Below are 24,166 nucleotides of genomic sequence, written 5' to 3' on the forward strand. Positions count from 1 at the left end.
CTAATCAGAAACCTGACAGTTCAGGAAAAAGCAAGACAATATATTCAAAATACTGAAGGAAAAAGGGCTGTCAGCTGAGAACTTTACCTACCAATGCTGCCCATCAGAAATGAGAGACAAAGACTCCCAAACAGAAACTGAGGGATTTCAACTGTACCAGACTGTCTTACAAGAAATACTAAAAGGATTTCTTCAAGATCAAAGAAAAGGACCCTAAGAAGTAGCATAGACATAAAGTATAAAATTATTGGTAAAGGGCCTGACATGGTAGCTTAGGGGCTAAAGTCCTTGCCTTGCACACCTGGGATCCCCTATGGGTGTCAGTTCTGGTCCCAGAGGCCCCACTTTTCATCCAGCTCCCTGTTTGTGGCCTGGGAAAGCAGTTGAAGAGGGCCCAAAGCCTTGGGACTCTGCACCAGCACAGGAGATTCGGAAAGAAGCTCCTGACTCCTGGCTTCAAATTGGCTCAGCTCTGGCTGTTGCACTCACTTGGGGAGTGAATTGGCTGACAGAAGATCTTCCTCTCTGTCTTTCTTCGTCCCTGTATATCTGCTTTTCCAATAAAAATAAATAAATCTTTAAAAATTATGGATAAAGCTGAATATACAATTAAATTCAGAAGTCTAGCACTGTAACACTGATATATAAGCCACTGAATTCTTTGTTATGAAGGTTAACAGACAAAACTATTAAAAATGATAGTTACAGGGACATTGTGGCATAGCACACTGAGTTGCTGCCTACCATGTCAGCATCCCATATGGGCACTGGTTCAAGTGCTGGCTGATCTACTTCTGATCCAGCTCCCTGCTGATGTGCCTGGGAAAGCAGCAGAGGAAGGCACAAGTCTTTGGGCTTTTGCGTCTAAGTGGGAGATCCAGAAAAAGCTCCTAATTTCAGACCAGCCCAGTTCTGCTCATGTGAAGTGTAGGCCAGTGAATTAGAGATCTCTCTCTCTCTCTCTCTCTCCGACTCTGCTTTCAGATAAATAAATCTTTGAAAATGGCTCCATAGTTTGTTAAGATGTATAATATAAAAAGATGTCAAGTGTGGCTTTCAAAATCTAAAATGGAAGGAATTGGTTTTTATACAACCAAAAAGTTTTATGCAAGTTTCATGGCAACCACAGAGCAAAAGCCTACATTAACTAACAAAAGATAAAAAAGTATACCAGTAGAGAAAATAATCACAAGGAATTTATAAATATAAAGCAATCAGAAAACATTTAACAAAATAACAGAAGTCCTCATGTAGCAATAATCACATCAAATGTAAATGAATCAAATTCTCCAAAGTAGAGAATGGCTGATGGATTTTTTTAAAGGACCCAACCATATGCTTTTTACAAGAGACTTGCTACACCTTTAAGAACACATGCAGAATGACACTGAAAGAATGCAAAAGGATTGTCCATGCAAATAGAAAACTAAAGAAACAGGGGTAGTTATAATTAAACTAGCAAAGAGAAACTTCGAGTCAAGCACTATAAAGCAAGATACACCTTCTATATAATCTATGCAGTGACCAAGGTGTGATAGCTTTAAATACATATATACTCAATGTTGGGGCAGCTACATGGAGAAGATATTAGTGGAGCTCACAGGACAAATAAACTGCAACACAGTGATAGTAGGATGTCAGTACTCTGAACAACAGACAAGTCATCCGACAGAAAATAAACACTGAACTTAAGCTGCATTTTAGACCAAACAAATCTAAAGAACATACACAGACAGTTTCATCCAGTATAAAACACAATTTTCCCAACTGTACATAAAAAATTCTCCAGGACATATTAGCTCACAAAACAAGTTTTACTTTAATAAACCTAAGACGACTGCAACCATGCCAAGTATCTTTTCTGATCACAGTGGTATAAAACTAGAAATAAAAAACAAGAGGATTTTTAGAGTTCACAAATACACAGAAATTAATCAACATGCTCCTGAACAACCGGTGAATCAATGAAGACATTTTAAAAAAGAAACTTAAAGATCACAACAGAGATAAATGATTAGAAACAGAACAGATAAGAAAACAAATTAACTGAGTTGGTTTATTTTTAAAATTTATTTTATTATTTTATGATACAGTTCCAAAGATAAAGTGATAAGGCTTTACTAGACTAAGGAAAAAGTAAAAATCATAAATGTAAGACATTACAATTGTTACCACTGAAATACAATGGATCATAAAATTCATTAATACTGTAAACAATATATGTCAACTAACTGAAAAATGATTGACTAATTAGAACACATGATAGACTTCACTGTTGACTTTTACTAAAGTTTTCAAAACCTCACAGCAGTCCTTCAATAACACTGCCTTTAAACCAATTTTAAAAGGGCACTTTCACAGTCATTTTATGTGGCCAGCATAAATCTGGTCCCAAAAGTCACCCAGGGACACAGCAAGGAAAAACAAATTCCAGGCCCAAATCCTGGAAGAACAAAGTTGCAAAGAACTTCAACAAAACCTGCTAGTAAACTGAATTTTACAGCACCTTATCAATCATTCACCATAATCAAGCTGGGTTTATCCTAAGGACTCTAGCCTGGTTTAACTTGCCCAGATCTATAAATAAGACACCACATCAACAGAAAGGAAAAGAGCCTTACTATCATCCCAGCAGATACATAAAAAAAGCATTTAACAAAAAAAAAAAAAAAAAAAAACTCTACAAATTTGGTACAGTAAAAATGTACCTTAACACAGTAAAGGTTATACAGGACAAACCCACAGTTACTGTCATGCTTAATGGAGAATGGCAGAAAGCTTTCTCTTTAAAATCAGGAACAAAACGAGGCAGTCTATTCTCACTGCTTCTATTCAACTTAGTACTGGGAGCCCTAGTCAGAAGAGAAAAATCTAAGGCAAATAGGAAAGAAAGAAATGGAGTGGTCCCTATTAGCAACAAGATGATCTTAATGTTTATAGAAAATCCAAAATACTCCACGAGAAAGCTATTAGAATAAAGGAATTCAATAACACCGCAGGATACATGTTTGTGAGATACAACATTTGTAATTTTTATGCACAAACCACAAATTATCTGAAAAACAAGATTAAAAAAAAGCAATCTCATTTACAATAGTTACACCACCCTGTCCCCTCCACACAATTTACAAACATGTTAATCAAGAGATAAAAGACTTGAATACTGAAAATGGTAAGACATCAAAGAAACTGAATATGACACAAATAAATGAAGAGCTACCCTGTGTGCATGGACTAGAGGAATCACTAGCCTTCTTTATGTGTAGGTTTTATATCTGTGGATTCAACCAAACATGGTTCAAATATTATAAATAATAATAATTAAAAACATTACAGTGTATCAACTATGCTTTTAACATTGACATTGTGTTAAGATTTGTTGGCAACGCCCGCGCCGCCGTCACCGCGTACCCCGAGCCGAGCGGAGGGGCTAGGGTTACAGACAGACAACACACAAGACAACACAAGACAACACGCAGTGGGTCACTCTTGTACACAGAATGCCAACTTTATTTGGGGTCCACCTGCATCTTATAGTCTGCTTAGCCCCTCCCAGTATTATCCCAATGTTCAAGCAACACCTAAGCCCCCTGAGGGCATCTTAACAAAAGGCAAGTAAGGAAGAGCGAACTTGCAGTCAAGCCAGGGGCTAAATGCATTAGGCCAAGATTTCCCACTGTGTTACCTCTTAGAAACAAGCTAAGCTGTGGAGTTAACCCTTGGGAGACCGGGGCCTACAAGATTTCTAAGCAATCCAGAGATGATTTAAGTATGTGTCAGGGTGTGTATGGGTTACATGCAAATACTGTGCCATTTTATTTATCATCAGTGGATGCTAAATCCTGGAACACATCCTCTGTTCCTTAAAGGCATCTATGTATTATGTGCAATCTTTTTTTAAAAAAATCCAGTGATATTTTCACAGCAATAGACAAAATTGCTAAAATTTTTATATAACCACAGAAGGCCCCTAGTAGGCAAAAGTAATGCTGAGAATAAAAAGAGCAAAGCTAAGAGGCATCACACTGCGTGACTTCAAAATATACTACAGATTCTTACAAATCAAAGCAGCATGGTATTGGCAAACAGATAAACCCAGTTAGCTACACTGACCATTGGACAGAATAGCCCAGAAAGAAATCCATGATTTTTAACTAAGTTACCAATTTTCTTCAATAAATGATAGGAAAATTAGATAGCCACATATAGAATAATTAAACTAAATCCTCATTTCCTTTCAATTTGTCAACTCAAAATGGATTAAAAGCTTAACATTAAGACCAGAGACTACAAATATTAGTGAAGGAAATATAAGGGGTTATCTAACGACATTCTGGGCAGATTTTTAAGCATAATTTCTACAACGACAGCAACAATGGAGAAAACAGACAAATGGGGTTTGATAAGACTGGAAAGCTTCTGCACAGTCTGGGAAACAACAAAAGGAACAGACAACCAGTCAAACAGCAGAAAATATTTGCAAGTCATACAGTTGATACAGAGTGAATTTCCGAAGCAAGAAAAGAAAAATAACCCAATTTAAACTGGGCAGTAAATCTGAAGAGATATTTCTCAAAAGAAAACATGCACATGGCCCATAGTATCAGTAATCTCCACAGAAATGCCAATCAAAACCATCAGGAGATATCACCTCATACTCATTACCATGACAGCTACAAAGATAGTGATGGCAAAGAGGTGAAGACCAGGGGCCTTCGTGGGCTGGGGGGCGGGGCGGTGATATAAATTAGAACAACCATTTTGGGAAACAGTATGGATGATCCCCCCAAAAGTTAAACAGAACTACCACACAGTCCAGAAATTCTGCTGGATATGCATCCTAAGAATGTGAAATCACTGATGTTGAAGAGACCTGTGCACACTCTGTTCATGGATGCCTATTTACCGTGTCCAGAATAGGAGCCTCACCTCAGTGTCTGTCAACAGATGAATGGATAAAGATAATGTGATGGATGCCCACAGTGGATTTAGCCTTTATGATTTCAGTTAGATAGGAATAAGTTTGGAAACTCTATTGTATAATCAGACATTACAATGAATAACAGTGTATTTTTGAAATACACATTTAGATTTGGATTGAATACTCTAAAGGAGTGGACTTTTGAACTGAGCATACATACTTCAAAACTTCATGCTATGCTCCCAAATTTTACTGCTTATCAATACAAGCAAATATTTTCAAAATTAAGTGAACTTTGAAAGGGAACACACATCATGAGAATGAGTTTATATTGAGTGGTTCAGATTACAGGTGACCACTTTTCCGGTGATCACTTATTTTTAGAGATAAATAGCATATAATAGTTGCATAATATGTTGTTGTTGCCTTCAATAGTCACTCTTGAGAATTTAATATAAGCCATGCATTACTGGTAGAGAGAGAGAGAGAGATTGAGATTGAGATCAGGCTCTGTTGTAGAGGCAATAGTTGAACATTAATCAGGGGAAGTCATGTACAGGGTAGTGGGGGAAAATTCCCAGGAGGTGACACAGGAAGCCGGATGAGAAGTGAGCCTGCTGTGCAGGCATGGAACAGGAAAAGGGGCTGGGAATTGCTGAACAGATGGCTGGGAATGGCTTCTAGGTTGTTTATATAATGGAACAATTAAGGCATATCTAAAATCTCACAAATACCCATTTTTCATGTGTCACAGGGCTTACTCACAGGTATGCCCTGGATAGGGTTCTGTCATCTGATGCTTTCAACATATAAAGTTTTCCCTGACCATGGTTGTAATTTTCACGTTTGCAAGGATGGATGCCAGTTTCCAAGCCAGGAAGGGCAACCATTGAATTAGCAGAAAACACAGAGCACGGTGCATTTGGGATCCGTCTGTTATCTTTTGTTTACAGGTTTCCCAATGATATTTTTCCCCAAGTGAAATATTAACTAGTGAGAAACAATTCTGGGGCTGAGCCTGGTAGTGCGAGTAACAGTGAACATTTGGTGGCTTCAAGGCTCATGGAGAACTTCTACGCCTTCAACACCGAAAGCGTCGTCATCTCTACAGAGTCAGCAAATGGTAGAGCCATGCTGGAAGCTAAGTCTTGGCTAAACACAGTCTAAAGAGAGGCAGTTGTAGGCTGGTCCCAGCTCCAGGGCAGTGTCTCAGTTCAGTAGCAGAAAAACCCATGCCTGGCTTTGATAAACACTCCCGAGGAAGCAGTGAGCTGAGTCAGACCTGGGAGGAGGTGTGGGCAAGTCATCAGGTTCTGAGAAGTAAACAGGACCCATTCATAGCTGGTAAATTTCCATGGCAGTCTGGGGTGGGAGGGTGGGGGAGAAAGGCAAGAGTCCTGGCAGCCAGCAGTGCAATGCCAGGAGCATGCACACATGCAAACCCACACAGTCCGTGGGCAGGAAAGGCAGAACCCAACCCTTCACTGCTTTTCCCAGTTGTAGATCTAGAGGCTAAATTCTCTAACACCTCAAGGCTGCAAAAGGTGACCCAGAGAAACAAATGTCAGACCACACAGGGGTCAGGCTGACTGCTCTGGTGGGTGGGTGGCAGAGCAGAGGGGCTGCTGGCTTTGCTCTGAGCTGATCCCTGTCCAGGATTCCAGCATGGGTAGACCTGGGAGCCTGGACCTTTCCTCCATGGTCCAGCCTGACTGCTCCCAGCTGCATCTTTTGCTCTGATATGAGAAGAGGCTACTTTAAGCTCTTGCTGGGATCCAGGGACAAGGTGCAGGAGCAGGGGGCAGCTGGACTTAGCTGATGACCTGATGTTCCCTTGGATAAGCAGTGGTGACCCAAGACATGGAACTTAAAGGACTGATGAGTTGGCTCGGAGTCCTTCCGTGACCAGGAGAGAGGCAGGATTCCACACGCTGCACTCCCTTTGCGAACTCCCATGGTAGCAGACCTACTGCTGAGCTGTGGGCAGGAGGCTCCACCATCACGGCCTATTTCCCTTCCTCTACATTAGCCAGGGATATCATGGAGGTGAGCATACTCACATCAGCGGGCCAGCAGTCAGATGTTTACAAAGCTGAGACTGCAGCAGCTGAGGATTGCACTCATCCCAGCCAAGGACATACCTGCAACAGCCAGTGCACAGCAGCCTTATGGCCTTCCTGTTGTTTCCATGGCACATGAGCGTGACTGGCTAACAGAGGGCCAGGATCCCCAAGCAGCTCTGAGGAACCACTTGGAGATTCCAGAGCTGGCAGGCATCTTCCATATGAGCCCCGGAGTCCCTCTTCATTCCCAGCTATCTCTTTTCAGTGGGCACCAGCCTCTAAAATGTGCTCCTTGTACCAGTGTTCATCATGTCTTCTGTAATCCAGCATCTGTCCTCTAACGTGCCTTACAACATTTGCGGGGTTAGATATGGCAGTGAACAAAATACCCTAGTACTGGGAAGTGGGAGCTGGTAGGGGAATGGATTGGTAGGTAACAGAGATCAGGAAAGGAACAGGTACTCATTTCAGGAACCCTTAAAGCTATTTCTGGGCCTCAACAGAAGAGGAAGTTAAAACTAAGTTTAAATTTTGCAAACAGGGCTGGGAAAGGATGATGTTGAACCATGCACGGTCTTTAAAAGATACTTTCCCCTACTTTGACATTAGTTCCCAACTTGCAAGCTGTTCAACCTGATTTCAGCCTTTACTTCATCTTCGTTGCATTCTCCATGCTTGCTAGGTGCTAACTATTAAAAAAAAATAAAGAGATTCAGCCCTGTGCTCCAGTGGTCTGGGAGGTGGTCCAACTACACAACAGAGCACAGCATGATAACTGAACTATGGCATTGGGAAAGATGACAGGGCTCTGCTGAATTTCTATTTCACTCTCCAGAACAGACCTTATTGTGCCCATTTTATCAGTGAGCAGCTGAGCTAACACAGATTCACAGACTTGAGCATAGACCCACCATCAGAAGACAGGATACTAAGGACTCCATTCTGCATGGACTCTAAGAGCTTTCTGGTTCTGTGGGCATTGCATCCTCTGAGCCAGGACTTAGTCCCAGTTTTGATAACATCTTCCTATATGTTATGCCCAGCACCTGGGCAGTGTGGGAAGGAGAGAAACAGGCGATGCAACTGGGGCCATGCCCAGAAGAGCCCCGCACTCCAGCTCTCTCCACTAATCTCCTGCCTGACCTCCCCTCCCTTTCCCTTCTGACCATGGCAAGTCTAGGGCCTGGGCTTTCACTGCTGTGGAGCTCCAGGCTGGGAAGGCAGCTCCTTTGGACTTTGGGTGGAACCAAGAAGCTGCTGCCAAGTCAAACACAGTCACAGGAATCTCTGGCTGCTCCTCCAGAGAGTCCTCAGAAGAACTCCCCTGCTGTCACTTCCAACAGCTTTGGTTGTCATCCAGGCTGGACCTGCCGAGTCAATTTAGGAAACCATTCGGTATGAATGTGGCTCTCCCACCGACTTCCTCACCCATCTCTGCAAAGGCTTTCAACCAACACTGGCAGGAAATTGCACTTCCAATCTGTTTATGGAAAGGGCCAAACAGAATTGCAGAAGACCTGGGTTGAGGCTGAGGGCTTGACGACCTCCCCAGAGTTCCTCCATCAGCCAGACAGTGAAGGCCTCTTGGTTGACCTGTACTGGGTCAGAAATCCAATCCCACGTACTCATTTGAGAATGCACTGACCAGGACCATCTCCCTCACAGTGCTTCTCCACGCTGAGTTGATGCACTGTTGTAGGTGCTAGAAAGCTTATCTTTACAGTGTGTTCGGGACAACATTAAAAATGGGTGGTTCTTTACTTTTAACATATTGGTTACTCATTACTATGTCAATTAATTCCATAATGATGTAAATTTTTGCTGATGGTATGTTGGAGCTTTCAATTGACTGGGATGATACTCTGCTGGCTCTGTCATCAGACCAGAGAGGGTATACCTAAGAAGCCGTTGAACTTGACGGGACAATAAGATGCTGGACTCTATGTTTGGTATACGCTTGCAATGGGGAAATCTCAACTGAACTTGAGCTGTGGTTATGCAACAAGGTGGAGGAATCCACCATGGTGGGAGGGTTTGGGGAGGGGTGGGGAGAACCCAAGTATCTATGTAACTGTGTCACATAATACAATGTAATTACTGAAGTTAAATAATAAATAATTAAAAAAAAAAAAGAAAGAAAATGCATCTTTAAGGAAAAAAAAAATGGGTGGTTCTCCCATGGGAGGACACAAAATAACTAGGATGGGCTGGGGTGGCTAGACAGAGAAGCACTCAACAACATCCATTAGGGCTGGATAGTTGAGCTGGTTAGATGGAACTAAGCTTCAATACCCTTCGACATGCACAAGAGCCAAATGGGATATGGGGCAGACTGGACTAGTCTGCTACACATACTGGCAAACCAGGGTAGGGGCGGGCCTGGTGGGGGTTATTGTGGGTTGCTCTGACTGGACTGCAGCTCCCACTGGTTTATGTGAGGGCCAAGTATATGATGGGCAGAATCAGGCTGGACTGCAACACCCATTGGTTCCAGTGGAAGTCGGGGCTGAAAAACAGAACCAACCCAGCAGTTGCAATCACCAGCTGATCGGGGTGATGGACTGTGGCGGGCCCTGTACTTGCTAGTACATATAGGAATCTGGTGTGGGAACACCTCAAAGTTTCTTTGGGGATCCCCCCAATTGAAATGGCGGACTTAGAACCCTAACCAAGAAAAGACGAAGATAGAACAGGTCAATCAACCACCTCAGCTATACATTGGCAGCGAAATACCGGACAAATGGAGACTCTATGATGGACTATGTCAATCAGTGGATTCTTCAACAGCCTCATCAAGTCTGGAGTGGTGAGACTGGCAGCGATTCATAACTGGTGAACTATCACAACCACTTGAGCAAGGATCTCAGAGCATACCCCACATCCGGGACCTGAGGTGGGTGGGAGACTGGGTGGGGCTTCTCCCTCAATATTCCCTTTACCTCAGATATATGAAGGAAACAATAGGGAAATAGTGGTCTTATCCACTTTCCTATAGCCCTTGTACCTTTTTACCCTAATTAACAATGTAAAGATTTCCAAAAATATAATAAAAAAATGGGTGGTTAGCCCTACTGGGAAGAGCTGTTAACTTCCACATGGAAGTCTCAAGTTGGCAGTGGCCCATTAAGACAGAGTCAAAAGGACCCTGGATGTAGCTTATTGAGGGTGAAAAGTGTGAGCTGGCAGCCCAAGTCAATCATCATAAATCAGGAGTAGACAATGCTAAGCAAGGGATGAGGTCCAGGCATGAGGTCCTTGAACATTCTTCCATTCTCCATCCCTCTGCCATCCCCACATTCTTCCCTCCAAACTGATGCAATTGCCAGCTGTTGCCTTTCCACCTCCATTGGCCTGGTGTTCCTCCTGAGTGCAGGGTTCAGAATATTCTGTAAAGGATCAGGTAGTATATATGCCAGGCTTTGTGGACCATACTGTGTGTCATAGCCACTCTGCCAGCATAACACAAAAACCACCTCCACTGGTTATATATAACACACAGGAGTGTAGCTGTATTCTAATAAAACTTTATTCACAAAACAGCTGGTAGGCCAGATTTGGGCCAAAGGTCATACTTGGTTGATCATTACTCTAGATTTTTCTCCATTGTTCTTCATTCTTAAGAGCAAGAATGAAGTATTTAAAAGTCAAGCTATTTGTGTTTTGCTTTTGGAATATTCTTCCCTTATTTTTGTATTGCAGAAAGTACACTTTGACTTAATAGGTGGTTATTTAAGTTGAAAGCAGCTGTGGAGGCAGATATCTTCTCTGAGTATATAGTATGCTCACTGCCATGAATGAGCAATTTTCAGATTCTAGCTAGATGCAAAGCTTACTGGCACACTGCAGCCCCTCAGGATAAGTTTTAGCATGAAATGGTTCCAGAAAATTTCTTGCTGATATGAATGGACATGTGGAGGCTGAGGTGGCTTGGAAATGACAGAGGTGACTCTGGAAGTCATGGATCCAGTGCCTTCACCTCTCAGGCTATGGACTACATCACTCTCAGGGAACCTGAGCTTCCCAAGGAAGCCAGAAATCCAGTGAAGTGGCATTAGACGGAAGCACAGGAGAGGTCCTCTCCAGGAATTTGGCCTGTCTTTGGAGATGCCTGGCCCACGGGCCGCATTAAGATCACTTGTGAATGCAGAAGCACCAGTCTCCCCAGTCTCCTTTGGCCTGTGCTCACAAGCACAAAAGAGAGTTAAGAACTGGGGACCTGACCCTGAGTCCTGGGTTTTTCAGTGGAACCACCTAATACTCTGTTTCAACAGAACCAATGTCTGCAAATTGTCCTGATAAAAGTCAAGGGGCGGGGAAGAAAATCAGAACAGAAAATCTAGTCACAGCATGATTCCAATTTTGCTGAAAACATTTATCTCCATCCACAGAAGCAACACTAGGAAGACATAGATTGAAATGCCAGCGACAATTATCTCGGTGTAATTACACATGACTTTAATTTTCCTTTCATTTAGTTCCCTGTGTTTTTTATTGCGGTTTTTATGCCATCCGTATGTGTTGCTTTTATGTTTTTTTTAAAGTGTTTTACAAGATGAGGAAGAAGAGATAGCCCAGCCTGACTCTTATGTTATTGAAAAATAAACATCAGGCTCCCCAGTGACAATCCTCCCATCTGCCCTGAAGCAGGCTTCCTGTGGGCTGCATGGAAACTTCCAGAGAAACAAATCTCTACCACTGGAGGATTCCGGAGGGCTTGAGCATTGGCAGGCGGGTGTTCTCTGCCTCAGCCCATCTGAGCAGCCCTGCTGGGGGCCTAGGGACAGGTTTGGGAGGTGGGAGTATCTTGTGACAGAGTTGCCCCATAGGAATTTCTTCTGGGTTATTCTTCCAAGAAAAGGTTGCAAGTACCCGTTTCCACTTGCCTTGGCTTTCCCTGCCTCCCTCACAGTTTACTAAACATACCACAGAGTCAAACCATTAAAAAACATGTCTTGATGTATTGTTTCAAAAGTCATTTTTAAAAGAGATTAATTTCATTTGGAAAGCATTTCAGAAAAAGGAGAGTTTCTTAAAGAAACACACACATCCTTTAGAAAGCCAAGCCCTTTCTTAAGCAGCATTTTCTTTGGAGGTGATAGGATTCAGGAGACCTTGTATAGATGCCATTGGCTTCACTATCACATGGCTTTAGGCTGCACTCATATGGCCTAGGCATAGCCAACTTTGCCACAGAAACAGGGAGTTTGCCTGGTAAGGAGCCTTGCACTGTGGTTTCAGTGTTGGCAATATGGACGAGTAACTAGAATCTTTCAGTGTGTTTTTGCTGCCACTGAAACCCTACCCATGTCACAGGGAAGCTGTGAGGACCAGAGAATCACACCCCCACTAAGGAACTCCCATCATCCCACTAATTCCTTCTACTATCAATTTTGTTTTGGGACTTATCATTTCCACCTTAATGACACCTCCTATACATACACACACACACACACACACACACACACACACACCCTTCAAGGTGAGCCTCTGTTGTATCTTAGCTTCAAGTTATTGTCAAGTTCCTCTGCTTAACTGAACTGTTTGTCTCACTGAAGTTCATCCTCTTGCCCCTGAACTCCCCAGAGCAGGGAACAGATGTCCCTGTGGCCGCAGGGGTGCCAGTGAAGAAGGTTGGTATCTCATAGAAAGAATTCTATAAACTAATAGGCACTCAATGTTCACCATCCTTATCTGTCTTCATTACTTTAAAATGTATCTTGAAGAATGCTGTGAAACACACCTTCCATTCTCCTTGGTGTTATGATCTAGCATACTACTGTCTTTCTGTTTTACTAGACTTTGCTTGGATTCCTCACTCCTATTCTGAGAATCCATCAGAATTTATCAAAGCCACGAATTTAATGAGAGAGCAGCTATAACAGGCTTAGCTTTGTTACCTGGCCACATCAATCCTTCAGTGACTCCCAGATGGTTGTCTCTTCACATACAGGGAACCTAACAGGAGCTCTCCCTGGAGTCTGTCTTGTCCACCTTCTCTTCTTTTGGAGTGGATTTGTGTCCACCAGAAGAGGGCAGTACTGCAGGTGTGGTTCACCTGGTAATGCTGACACTCCCAGAGCCCAAAGGGCCTGACTAAATGGCAGGGGTTCTAGAATTGCTTCACGTAGCCCAGGTTTTCCACTAGGCATGCAAATGGCCAGACCAGGAACGATACAAAGACCAAAGTGAATGAAGCCTTGAGGAATGTGTGCTCAGTGGTGTTGAGACAGACTCCTCTGCTCCACAGAATGAATGGCTACACAGTGCCCTGCACACCCTGGAGGGGCACATGGTAAGCACCCCATGAAAAGTGGACCTGCAGAGCTAGAGCTGGACAGCTCTGCAGGCAGAAGGAACAAGAATAAAGGCAGAGAGCCTGATGGGGTAAAGGCAGGTATGCTGAGAAACCACTTGCAGACAGTTTGCTTGGGGCAAGGAGATGAGCATTCAGACTGCAGACAGAGGTAGGTGCAATCATAAAGGTTAAGAGACTAACAGTGATGAACACTGAACATTTGCTATTTATCAGAGCATGATGATTTTAAGTACCTTCCAAGTCCAACTTTGCAAATGCTGTTAGCAACCACAAGGCTCCTATGATACGGACACAGAGGCCGAGTGTTGCTGGTCAGGTTCTCTGGGAAGAAAACCAAGATGAGAGTTTTCTAGAGAGTTCTCCTGGGATCAACACCAGGGGAGAGGAGGGGGGTTAAAAGAAGTGGGAGGATGCAGGACTGGACAGAGGGGAAAAGTGGATGGCTACCCTAAGGTTGGGACAACCCTTCAGAGAGCTTTCATCATGGCATGGGTGGGTGGGGGGAGGCCTTGGCTTTCACACCCTCGTGTCAGCTAGGCACTGGATGCTTGTGCCCCAGAGAAGGGGGTGTGGCCTTGGATGGCTCCATGAAGTGTGTGTGGGAGGGAGGGAGCAGATTGTGGGAAGAGACCCAGCTGAGGGCTGTCAGCCTGCAGTACTCCTTCACAAACCCGAGGAAACAAATGCTTTGAGTCCACTGTCCTGAACTTCAAATGCTTACCCAGACTGCCCAGGCTCATCCACAGAAGAGCCAGGACTTGAAACCAGGGCAGCCCGGCCTCAGTCTGGGTTTAAGCACTTCTACCTCACCAGTCCACTGCAGTGTCCATGGGGGATTTGTCCCAGGACATCCACCTACAGGGATTAAGACCTATGAATGCTCAACATCTTTTTATCAAATGACAGATTATTTTCACTACACTACATAGATCCTTCCATAAGCTAGCTTCTTTATATCCTCATACAATGTAGGCGCTATACAACTAGGGATCAAGAGTCTACACCCATCCAGGTAACCAGCATACACCTAATTACTTCACATGTACACGAATATATACACCCAAGGCAAACACTGCTCCAACAACAGGTGCTGGAGACGGGGGTGGGCATGGTGGAAGGAGGGGAAGCTACAGCAGGGTATGACCACACCTCCCTTCACTTTCTTGGCCTCAGCACAGCCCTCGGCACGCCCCAAATTCAAGTTTCACTTTGTAAAAACTTTCTGGAAGTTTTATTTTTTTCCTCAAGTATTTTTTGAGTCGAGACGGGTTGAACCTGCAAATGCTGATATCATAGACACAGAGGGCCGACTGTGTAGACAGAAACCCAAGCTCAGGCCTTTTATTGAAGGCTCACTCTAGATAATGCAGAACAGGTGGGAGCACAAGGAGACGGGCAGGCAGACCCCTTCGTTTTAGGTAGATCTGTATCCTACCTTCTACATGCTACTGTACATCCTTCCTGCTTTATACATGGGTACACAGAATTCAAGACACAAGGATACACAATGAAAACACATCTCACTCCCGAGCTCTCTGCTTCCCAGACATGGCCAACGTCCTTGCCATGCCTTGCGTAGTCCACACACAGACACTGTATTTTACACTCTCGGTGTGACACGCACGGTTCTGCTCCATGCTTCTTAGACATACACCAAACACTCAGATACTGCCTTGCCGTCTCACAGAGAGCAAACCCTTCCATCCCACGCACGGTCCAGAACTGAATCCACCAGACCTCTCTCCAGTCTTTTATCACAGGCACGCCTTGTATCACAGGTAACACTCAGAATATAATTTCAAACCAAAGGGAAGAGCAGCACACAGCAGAGACTTGATGAGCATCTGAGGTCAAGGGGGGATTCACTGGGCAGAGAGCCACTCGGGGTCACAATCAGGGATGTTCTACGTTTTGTCCCCCCACCCAGGCCTGGAGCTGCGGGGAGCGGGGCTGTCGGGACTGGGGGGGGAGGGCATGAGACGCATGAGACTCACCTGCCTCTCCCATCGTGGGATTTCCTCTCCCCAGCTCATGTGCTCCTCGGTGCAGAAGGCCCTGTTTGAAGAAGAGGACCTTGTCAAGAAGCTGCAGCAGAAGGTGGCCACACTGGAGAAGCGGAACAAGCAACTCCGGGAGCGCGTCAAGAAGGTCAAACGCTCCCTGCGGCAAGCACGCAAGAATGGCCGCCACCTGCAGCTGGTAAACCAGAAGCTCAGCGAGAAGCTGGCGGCCGCTGCAGTGCCACTACACTTCAATGCACTAGGGCGGGAGCCCGCGCCTGCCCCTTACCTGCGCGGGTAGCACGGGGGCACCAGGTGGCCAGGAGGCTGCTGGGCGCATGCCCCGCCTCGCCTGTTCCGGGAGGAAGGTGGAAATTTCCGGTGCTTTTATGCCTGCACCTGTTTTCAAACCTTATCGGAGTTACTTTTATTAATGCACCTGGATAAACTAGCAAAAACTGGCTTTTCCCCGTGGGTGCTGACCACCCTGGCCTCAGTCAGGCCCCAGGCACGCCTGCCTGCAAGTGCAGGCCTGCGCTCTGACCCTTAGCTTCTGGGAGCAGTCCCGGGAGGGCATGAACTTGGGTACAATATAATAAGCGGCTTAGCATTAACGTCAGAAGAGCATCAGGGTTGCGCTCAGCTCTCCGATACCGACAAGTGAGCGGCAACACTGGGCCTGGAACTTGGGGTGTTTTTTAAAAGAAGGGTACCCATAAACTAATGCTTGCAGGGGGCCACTCCTGGCCCCAGCCAGTGACTCCCTCAGCCGAGGCCTGTTAAGGCCTGATTAACTTGTCTCAGCTGAGGGAAGTGAGTTGGGACTAGGGCAGCAGCAGGCAGTGCAGCAAGGTGATGCGGAGTGCCAGCTCCCTAGCGTTGCAGACGATGCATATGGCTAGCCTTAGAGGGCAGCTGCTGAACTGAGCCCCACAGATGTCATCCAACTGCGGTTGGAAGAACCTGAGAGCCACTGCAGCCACTGCTCAACTCTGCTTTGCTCAGTCATTATTTCTAGCATCTTTGCTAGAATCCAAAGTCAGATGACTTCTTCCCTGTCACGAATTTCCATGCTGCCAAGACACCCCCCGGCCCTCCTCATTCCCATCCAGGTCCCCCAAAACCTTCCTCCAGCCATTCCCAGCTCTGCCTTTTGACATGTGGGCCTCGCCCTACCTCCCCCACAAAGGCCCGCCCACACCCTGATAATCATGTCACCACCAGTCAGTACACTTGTCATTATGTTATCCTGGTTACAAAGAAAGTACCACAGTGAAGAGGGAGAGCATTCTCTCGCCTTACCCCTGGAGCACACCCAATCCAAAGTCCATCGAGGGGAGCCTCTTAACTATTCTGTCTCAGTGATCCCACAAACCAGCAGGTGCTCTTGCCTGCAGTTTCCCCAGTAGACACCACTACCCCTCATCAGGATGTGCCACCCAGAGACCCTCAGTGACACTGCAGGCTCTACCGAAGCTGTCATCTCCTGAGAAAAAAAATGGCGCAGATGGTCAGATTTCTCCTCATCTGCCTCTCGTAAAGCAGGTGCTTCCTGTGCTGGCAGCCAGTATGGCAAGGGAAGCTTTGTGCCACTGAAGCCTTGGTGACAGCTAATGCAACAAGGGGCACATCTGTGCCCTGGACCAGAAAGGAAGGGGACGTCCACCCAGGGCCATGCAGGTTGCCAAGCTCTGCCACCACTCTCTTAGCCATCGTCTTCACAGTATGGAAAGATAGAAGGTGCACCTGCTAGTGTGTTCTTGCTGAGGACTTGTCATTAAAGCAGGCTTGCTCCCACCCTGGGGAATGGGAAGGCTTAGGGTGCCATGCGGCCGGTGCCTGAAGAACCCTGCACGCTGGGTCCCTACAGGTACATGATGTTTTGCTTTTCCAATAAACCAGAGCGGCAGTTTCAACCGCAACAAAGAGGCCATGAGTGTTTTTCTGGGGTCAGGCACATTTTGGGACTTCCAACTTTGGCCTGAAAAGTGAAAATCACTACGGAGAAAATGCCTATGAGTCACACCTGGGAACTTGTAGGCACCTGCTCTGTGCATCTGGATGTTGCTTAACCCTGCCTCGCCCCCGGCTGCCATCCTTCAGCATCTGCAGGAAAGCAGCATTAGCTTGCCATGCTGCTCACAGGAGACAAGCAGCTTCATTAATCAGTGCCTTCAGAAGTGCACTGTGTGCTGAGATCTGTGGCTGGAGGGGACTGCCCTACAGTCTGCTGCCTGCAGCCCCAACATCTGTTCCTTGTCCTAATCGGACATCCGTATGTTCCAGACTCTGGGAATTAGGCAGTACTTGACATGTTTGAGCTAGCCTGGCTGGGCACCGTCTAGGAAATGCAAGTTGTGGTTGAGTTTCCCCTTATGGTCTTAGGAAGCCAAGTGACTTTTTCAAAGTCACATGAGAAGCAAGAGGCAAATGCGATCTAGAATCTTTACAAGTTTCTGGTCGTGGTCACAAGTAGGCAGCATGTGCAGCACCACTAGCTTAGGGCTGAGCTTTCTTTGGCACCCACAGTGTGTTTAAATGTGGATGCGCTGGGGGTTCCAGTGGAGGCCACCTTGCCTACACCAGCTGCTTTGTAATTCCCTTATTGTTACCTTTTTCCAACAGGCCACACGACAAGTGGAAGACCCCACCCAGGGACAGACATTCACACAATCCACATACCCTCATGTAAAGCCTCACCTAAGGGAGGAATTGCAAACTCAAACCATGGTGGCTGTGACCACATTGTTGACTCAGCAATAGTTCATATTCTTTCTTTTTGAAAAATCAAATATCTAGCATGTAGTAGGCTCTTTATTTTTTTATAAGATTTATTTTATTCTTACTTGAAAGGCAGAGTTGCACAGAGAGAGGGACAGAGAAAGGGCTCTTCCATCCACGGTTCACTCACCAATGGCCACAACAGCTGCAGCTGAGCTGACCCAACGTCAGGAGCATGGAGCCTCTTCCAGGTCTCCCACATGCTATAGGGACCCAAGGACCTGATCCATCTCCCACTACTTTCCCAGGGCATAAGCAGGGAGCTGGATCAAAAGCAGAGCAGCAGGGACATGAACAGGCACCCATATGAGATGCTAGCAACACAACTAGAGGCTTAGCTTACTACTCCATGGCTCCAGCCCCGTTAGTAGTAGGCTCTTTATTACAAGATATCCCATTTAATATTCCTGATCATTTTATAAAATAGACTGATCGTTGTTTTCCAAGAGGAACCAGAGACTTCAAAAGGTCAACTAAACTGCCTGCATCATGCAACAGTGCAGGTGGCCAACAAGGATTCAAACCCATCTTCATTTCGAGCTATACTTGCTCATACGTAAAAATAAGGGTAACATCAGTCTCTAACCCTCAAGGCTGTTGGGAGAACTGAATGAGATTCTGCATTCAGCCACCCAACACAATGCCACTACTCAGTAACTGACTTTTTCTTCAAGTTGAGTTCAATTTTGACAGCTACAGAATCCAGTGATACCATATTGGACAGTGCATAGCCAGAAACGCCTTTAGCATCTCAAAGGAAGAATTACACACAGAGAAGGAGAGACAGAGAAAGGGACAGAGATCTTCCATTTGCTGGTTCACTCCCTGTGGCCTCCACAGCCGGAGCTGAGCTGCTTCCAAGCAGGGCTGCCTGCTTCCAATCCACAAGGCTACTCCCAGCAGCCTGTTCTCTGCTCATTTTTGCCAAAAAACCCTGGCACCATGGCCAGTTAGATCTCCATTTTCCAGCCTACATTTCCAAGCCTTTCATCGGGTACCGAGTAACATACAAGCAAAAGCTGCCGAGTAGAACTTACGGGAAAACTCCCTAAAGCATATTTAACTTCACTCTTTGGACTTTCCCTTCTTTTCTTTTTCGTCTTCCTAGAGTTTCTAGAACAAGTTCTTCTAGAATTTCTATATGATGGCTTGAGCTCTAACGGAACTGTTTTTTTTTTTTTTAAAGATTTATTTATTTTTATTGAAAAGGCAGATATACAGAGAGGAGGAGAGATAGGGAGATCTTCCATCCAATGATTCACTTCCCCCAAGTGGCCATGATGGCTAGAGCTGAGCCAATCAGAAGCCAGGAGCCTCTTCTGGGTCTGCCACACGGGTGCAGAGTCCCAAGGCTTTGGGTTGTCCTTGACTGTTTTTCCAGGCCACAAGCAGGGAGCTGGATGGGAAGTGGAGCTGCCGGGATTAGAAGCAGCGCCCATATGGGATCCCAGGGGATGCGTACAAGGTGAGGACTCTAGCCGCTAGGCCACTGCGCCAGGCCCTAACAGAACTGTTTTAAAGTGAAGTCACCACAGGGTAGGAACCATCTACCACATGCAGACTTGGGATACATCTGGGTTCAGGGTGTCCCTGAGGCTGTGACCGCACACTGACAACAGATCTGCAGCAAATCTCAACTTGGTGTGCACCTAGTGCTTAAGTGGTAAAAGAGTCCCCAGACACAGGGGAAACATGCAGGTGGCTTAGAATTTTCTAGAAGGACAGTCACAAATGAAGTCTTAGGGGGAAAAAAATAACTAACCCTTCAATGTACAAGTGACATCACATGTCAACATGTTCAGCTTCTTCAGGGAACTATAACTTCACTTAGTTAACAAAGTAGGATTCCAGAATCCACCTGCTTGCCTCGTCAAATGAAGAATTCTTAAGATTAATTTCTTTTCTTTAATTTTAAATAATCCATGTCAGGTTGTTATCATTTCAAAACAGTACATTATACTCGGACTAACCAAAACCAAAAGTCTATAGTAGATTTACCAAAGTAACAGGCAAAGAAAAATCAAACCATACTCCTAGAACAACCACCAAGAGAGACTGTAATGGAGGGAGAAAGGAAAGAAATTAAATAAAAAATAGAAAACAAGTATCAAAATGGTAAGAGAACTAACTTAACTACTTAAATTGTAAATGCATCTAGTTTTCCAGTTAAAACCTATGGTAACCATGTGGATTAAAAAAGAGTGTGCACCAGTATATGATGCTTACCAGAAACTGACATAGTCCATGCAAATGGAACCCAAAAGAAAACAGGAGAAGCCATACTTAAGTTGGATAAAACATCTGCCATTGTCTGCACCAGCAATGTCAGGATACACTTAAATAGCAGAATGATGGACTTACGACTGCTTATGAAGGACTACACTACTGTAATAATATGGGGGAAATCAGTTAGGGGGAGGGAATTTTGGAAGGGGATAGGGCAAATATATTGTAAAATTGAAAATAGAAGGGGGAAAAAGCAGTAAGAGACAAGGAAAATCATAACATAATTATGATAATAACAATGGGCTCAACTGTGGGTAAGAAAATAGTACCTCTTAATATTTATGCAGGCATTCTCAGAAAACCCTAATATGTAAAGCAAATAAAGTTGGACTGAGAGATGAAGAGAATAAGAGCAAGAAAGAAAGAGACTGAGACTGACTGAGACCAATACAGTAAGAGCAGGCGACTTCAGCACTCCAGTGTCAGGACTAGATAGATCACCAGACAGAAAGTCCACAAGGAAACAGCAGACTTAAATCATGCTCTGGATCAGTGTCCTTAAGAGGTATCTAAACAACATTTCATCCAACAGCTACAGAATATACATTCTTCTCAGTAGCACATGGAACATTCTCCAGCATGGATCAAATGAGAGGTCACAAAACAAATCCTAACACATATTTTAAAAAATGTTATCAAGTGTCTTTCTGATCTCAGTGCAATAAAACTAGAAATGAATAACAATGTGTTTGGAAATGACATAAACGCATGAAAGCTAATAAATCTACTCAACAATTAATGAATCAAGGAGAAAAATCAAGAAGAAACATTTAAATGTCTTTACTCAAATGAAAATGGGAACATGGCCTTCAAAACCTATGAGACAAAGCACAATTCTCAGCATTATTACACATCCAGAACACATTATTCAAGAAGAAAGCAAGACAGTAATCCCATTCCCAACAGCTACCAAGAAAATAAAGTTCCTAGGAATAAATTTCACTCAAGAGATGAAGGATGCCTACAATAAAAATTATATAACACTGATGAAAGAAACTGAAGTGAAGGCAAAGAATTAGAAATATATCCTATGTTTGTGGATTGGGAAAAGAAGCATCCTTTAACTGCCTTTACTACCCAAAATGAGTTACAGTTCGGTGCAATCCCTGTCAAAACACCAATGGCCTTTCGCAGACTAGGAAAAAAAAAAAACTACCAAGAATTTGTGCAGTGCCACGAGATCCTAAAGACCCAAAGAAATTATTTATCCATTTGTATTTATTTATTTTAAATATATTTTTTTTAAAAAATTGGACAGATTTACAGAGAGGAGATACAGAGAGAAAGATCCTCCATCCTCTGTTTCACTCCCCAAGTGGCTACAATGGCTGGAGCTGAGTTGAGCCAAAGCCAGGAACCAGGAGCTTCCTCTGGGCCTCCCACATGGGTGCGGAGTCCCAAGGCACTGGGCTGTCCTCCACTGATCTCCCAGGCCACACAACTAGGGATCTGGAAGGGAAGTGGAATAGCTGGGACATGAACTGGTGCCCACATGGGATCCTGGTGCATGCAATGCGAAGACTCCAGCCACTAGACTACCATGCCAGGCCCTGTTTATTTATTTATTTTAAGATTTATTTTATTTATTTAAAAGACAGGGAGAGGGAGAGACTCAATCTTCTATCCGTTGGTGTTCTCCCCAAAGGGCCACAGTGGTTGGGGCTAGGCTAAGCCAAAGCCAGGAGTCTGGAGTTTCCTCTGGGTCTCCCACATTGGTACAGGGCCCTAAAAATACTTGGGTCATCCTCCACTGCTTTCCCAAGTGCATTAGTAGGGCCCCAGATCAAATGTGGAACAGCCAATACTTGAACCAACAGCTATATGGGATACCAACTTCACAAGTGACACAACATCAACCCCTTGTAAAGCAATCTTAACCAACAAGAAGAGTGAAGGAGGCATTATATACCTTATCTTAAAGCATATCATACAGCAACAGTAATTAAGTCACTGTGGTATTGTCACAAAAACAGAATCATACAGTGGAACACTAGAGAGGCCTAGTAGCAAACCCACACATCCACTATCAACCTGCAGCTCATTTTTGACAAAGGTGCTAAGAACATGGTTTGGGAAAGAATCATCTCTTCAATAAATGGCTTTTGGAAAACTGGAAATGCAGAAGAATTAAACTAGATCTTTTTCTGCCACCACATACAAATATCAGCTCAAAATGAATTAATGTAGCCACTGTGAAAAATATTATGGAGATTAAAAAAAAACTAGAAATAAACTAGCCATTCAATCCAGCAATCCTGTTAATGAGTATATACCTGAAAGATGTAAGCACAGTTTATCAAAAAGGTACCAATATCACCATGTTTATAACAGCACTGTCCACAGTAGCCAAAATAAGGACTCCATCAAGGTGTCTAGCATCAAAGGAATGAGTAAACAAAATATCTCTCCATGATTAGTATATATAACTACCTATATCTATACACAATGGGATGTCATTTGGTTATAAAAAAAGAATGAAATTCTACCATTTGCATCAAAATGGATGTCAGGCTGAATGAGGTTAGCTGGGCCCAGAAAGACAGACACTGTACATTCTCTTATATGTGGAAAAATCAAAAAACAAAAACAGAAAAGAAAAAAGTACCTATGTGTCAATACTGTTGCAAATAGTTTTTGCCAAAATTTGTGTTTTTTTGAAAATCAAAATGCAATTTTTTAATCCTCTGACAATAAAAAATGCCATTTTTTTAATAATAAGGTACAATAACAATCTTTGTCAAACCAGTGTTTAAAAATGACATGCTACTGGGGCCCGGTGGCGTGGCCTACAAGCTAAAGTCCTCGCCTTGAAAGCCCCGGGATCCCATAAGGGCGCCAGTTCTAATCCCGGCTCCACTTCCCATCCAGCTCCCTGCTTGTGGCCTGGGAAGGCAGTCGAGGACGGCCCAGTGCATTGGGACCCTGCACCCGCGTGGGAGACCCAGAAGAGGTTCCAGGTTCCCAGCTTCGGATTGGCGCGCACCGGCCCATTGCGGCTCACTTGGGGAGTGAATCATCGGATGGAAGATCTTCCTCTCTGTCTCTCCTCCTCTGTGTATATCTGACTTTGCAATAAAAAAAAATAAATAAAATCTTAAAAAAAAAATGATATGCTACTGCAGTCTTACTTATTTGTGATTATTTAAAGATTTTCTATTTATGAGTGAAGTGGATTATCTTTCATCTGATCATTGTGTATACCCCTTCCCTTTATTCCTGCTGAAATATGGGCTTTTTACTTTTTACACATTGAGCTCGTTATCTCCTAAGTATAATTTAAAGACAATAATCCAAAGTACAACATAAATTGGAAGGTTAAAGTGAACAAATTTAAAAAGAAGAAGATATAAATGGGAAGACACTTCAGGGATTTATAATGGGCAAGAATATCCTGAAACAGATTGCTAAATAAAAGTAAAAATTGACAAATATATTTCTTCAAATTATAGAGCTTCTCACAGTAAGGAAACAAGCAACAAAGTGAAGGCATCCAACACTGGGATCCAGTATGGGAGTTCTTGCACAGAAAGTATTTAGCCAATTGAGCCATCATGCTGGGCCCCCAAATATTTTCAAGTTGGCCATCTCACAAAGTGTTAATAACCACTGTATGTAAGGAACTCCACAGCAAAAAAAAAAAAAAAAATCTGATGTAAAAAAAAATGAGTAATATGTTAAAACAGACATTTCTCAAAGGAAGACATACAAATTGCCAATACGTGCATGAAAAGATGCTCAAGACCACAAATCATCAGGGAAATGCAAATCTAACCCATAATGAGATATTATTCATCCCAGT

The 24,166-nt window shown here is 44.1% G+C and overlaps 1 protein-coding gene and 1 long non-coding RNA gene across 2 annotated transcripts in view; one reads left to right on the plus strand and one right to left on the minus strand.

Annotated features, from left to right (window-relative positions):
• The window catches only part of CCDC3 (coiled-coil domain containing 3), a 115,277-nt gene extending 99,611 nt beyond the window's left edge, over positions 1-15,666 (plus strand). Inside the window, exon 3 of the mRNA XM_004578843.2 lies at positions 15,329-15,666. Within this exon, the coding sequence (XP_004578900.2) occupies positions 15,329-15,601 (273 nt within the window). The 3' untranslated portion in view covers positions 15,602-15,666. The remainder of the gene's footprint in view (positions 1-15,328) is intronic.
• The window catches only part of LOC131481271 (uncharacterized), a 105,064-nt gene that overhangs the window by 33,633 nt on the left and 47,265 nt on the right, over positions 1-24,166 (minus strand). Inside the window, exon 3 of the long non-coding RNA XR_009246203.1 lies at positions 15,295-15,355. This is a non-coding gene — a long non-coding RNA (uncharacterized LOC131481271). The remainder of the gene's footprint in view (positions 1-15,294; positions 15,356-24,166) is intronic.

This window comes from Ochotona princeps, chromosome 10, assembly GCF_030435755.1.
Source record: "Ochotona princeps isolate mOchPri1 chromosome 10, mOchPri1.hap1, whole genome shotgun sequence".
NCBI classification, from domain to species: Eukaryota; Metazoa; Chordata; class Mammalia; order Lagomorpha; family Ochotonidae; genus Ochotona; species Ochotona princeps.